This window comes from Daucus carota, chromosome 3 (genome assembly GCF_001625215.2).
Source record: "Daucus carota subsp. sativus chromosome 3, DH1 v3.0, whole genome shotgun sequence".
Classification (NCBI taxonomy): Eukaryota; Viridiplantae; Streptophyta; class Magnoliopsida; order Apiales; family Apiaceae; genus Daucus; species Daucus carota.
The window spans coordinates 40,577,510-40,580,194 of record NC_030383.2 but is presented as its reverse complement, the minus strand read 5'-3'; the positions used below and the strand labels follow the sequence as shown (position 1 = coordinate 40,580,194).

The 2,685-nt window shown below is 37.3% G+C and overlaps 1 protein-coding gene across 1 annotated transcript; it reads right to left on the bottom strand.

Moving 5' to 3' along the window:
* Nucleotides 1-474: 474 nt before the first annotated feature.
* LOC108210555 (AAA-ATPase At2g46620) lies at nucleotides 475-2,404 on the bottom strand. The gene has a single exon (XM_017381888.2). It carries the CDS (start codon nucleotides 2,107-2,109, stop codon nucleotides 670-672), a length of 1,440 nt encoding a protein of 479 aa, XP_017237377.1. The 5' UTR covers nucleotides 2,110-2,404; the 3' UTR covers nucleotides 475-669.
* Between the last annotated feature and the right edge of the window lie 281 nt (nucleotides 2,405-2,685).

The following is a 2,685-nucleotide window of genomic DNA, read 5'->3' as shown; positions in this document are numbered from 1 at the left end:
GGATTTTTTATAAAAATTTAAATAGCAAATATATAGTTAGAAAAAAATAAATTAAAATAATCTATCAAACTATATCAATTAAGAGGAACGATTATATCAATTGAGGGGGACGAAGGGAGACTACTACTCCCTCTGTCCCATTTTAAGTGATGTTTGACTTTTTAACATGTATATTGAGGTGTAAAAAAATAATATCTACACTCAATAAAATAATTCAATTCTTATATCAAATAAAAGTTTAGATTCTAAACTTTTATTGGATATAAATTTTATAAAGAATAATTATGTTTAGATGTGATTTTTTTAACATCTTAAAATACGTGTAAAAAAGTCAAAAGCAGTTAAAATGGGACGGATGAGGGAGACGAAGGAAGTATTACAGGAGGGAAGATATTTATCATGATCAAATATCAATCCAAAATATCTTCTAACATAGTTCAAAATATTTGACAGGTTTGAAATGATCAATTGATGTGATGATAACAAAGTTCACTAGGAATATGTATGAACATTACAAATTCGATTTTCCCCGGTGCAATATACATTAATTACCGAGTAACAACAATACAAAGAATTGCGACAATCATTTGCTAAAGAAATAAAATTGATCAGGATTGTTTTCTATCTAAGAAACTACTGTAAATCAATAGCAATCTCAACTGCCAAGACTTAAGAACTCTGTCTCTGATAATCTTTGTCCTGTAAATCTACATCCATCGACTCCTTTCTGCTACTCTTCGATCGAAACAATCCGTACAACTTCCTGAACTCTCTAACAGTATGAACACTTTCACTGTACAATCCAGCCGATTCGCCTGATTCTTCCATTCCAACTCGAGCTGAGGCACTTCTCGGAATTTTATTCACCACTCTCGCTGCCATATTACTCTGCATTGCTGTGATCACCGATTTCAGAGCTCGAGTAGGCGAGCTACGGTTTGAGATCATGATCTCCCCGATTTCAGCAGGACTCAAACTCACACCGCTTTGAAAAATCTCTTCAACCTGAGGGAACAGCTTGTGCTCCTTGAGGCCTAAATGACTATTAGCCAGATTTTTAAAAGCAGAGAAATCGCAAAGCGGAAATTGTATGTGAACATCAATTCTTCCAGGCCTTAAAACCGCAGGATCAACACGATCTTTACTATTCATCGTGAACACCATAACACGCTCTTCGCCACAGCTGGAGAAAAATCCGTCCATGAAATTCAGGATTCCTGATAAGGTAACAGCCGTGGATTTCTCAATTAAGAACCGGTCAAGATCTTCGATCACAATCATTGACTTGCTTGTAGTCCGCAATAGAAGCATCTTCAGATCGGAATCATCTATGACTTTGCGCATATCAATATCGTAAATATCGTAGTTCAGAAATTTCGACATTCCTGCAATAAAGCTCGATTTGCCCGTTCCCGAAGGTCCACAAAGCAAATAGCTCCGTTTCCAAACTCGTCCGAGTCGTTGATAGTACTGCTTTGACTTGAGAAATGCTTCGAGATCCGATTTCACTTTATTTTTCAAATCCGCGTCAATTACTGTCGTTTCAATCGTCGACGGATGAGTAAACGGAACCGATATCCATCGTCCGTTCCTCTCTGGTTGCGTCTCGGCATTTATGTATAATTTCACCTCTTTTCTCCTCTGCTCAAATTCATCAAAAACGGTATGAATATGTTGAATGTACGGACGGAGAATTCTTCGTTTATCTCGTCTTCGAATCTTCAAAACCAGCGTATCCGAGCCTGTTTTCGACTTTTCATTAGTCCAGTAGACCCTGGCGCTGAGGAAAGTATCGGTAACAACCTGATCGGAGTCGAGAACAATAGTGATATCGTTCGATTTGTTACCTGTGAAGAGATTCGCGTAATTCGAATCTTCAACAGACGATAATGAATTCAGGTACGTAACAACTTTTGTGTAGAGCTGATTCTCCTGCATATGATCGTTGAATTTCGGAATTTTGTAGAACTGGAAAACATGACAGCTATCTTCTAGTAATCTCCACCATTTCTTCGCGATGAATAACAGAGACGTTTTCGACACCAGCCGAAGAAGGAAATAAATACCGACAATCACGACAGGAGACGTGAGAAATAATCTCAACAACATGACTCTCGAGCGGGATATACTGAGTACGTTTTTTATTGGGACGGAGGAGTGTGATTGAGAGGTGTTTAGAAATGTTTGTATATATATTGAAGGTGTTTTGTTGGGGAAATTGCGGACGGCTAGCGCCGGCAGGCTAGGAATGAAAAAATTGTAAAGGAAATAGGTCAAAGATGAGGAGTGCGTGTGGAATGAAATATAGAGGAACAAAATGGCGATTGTGTGTGGGATTAGTTGTGAAAATAAGACTATTGACTCTGCTATATAGTAGACTTGATTGGTTGCTTATTTAACTTGTGATTCTCGATTTTAATTTCAAGATCACGTTAGCGTATTTGTATAAAATTACTTGTTCTAGAGAAGGCCTGGCTCCCACTGTTGAATTTCTGATGCCATCATACATGACCCACTAATGAGGGCCTAGAATAATTTAGTAATAAGCCGAATTAGTTATTCTGATTGATTTTGTTAATTACTGTGTTAAGTTAGTTGGAGCATTGGGCAGCTATATATCTGCTCATATGTAAATTATAGTATTATTATGAGTGATTAGAAAAGGTAGAGTTAAAGCTGGAGATT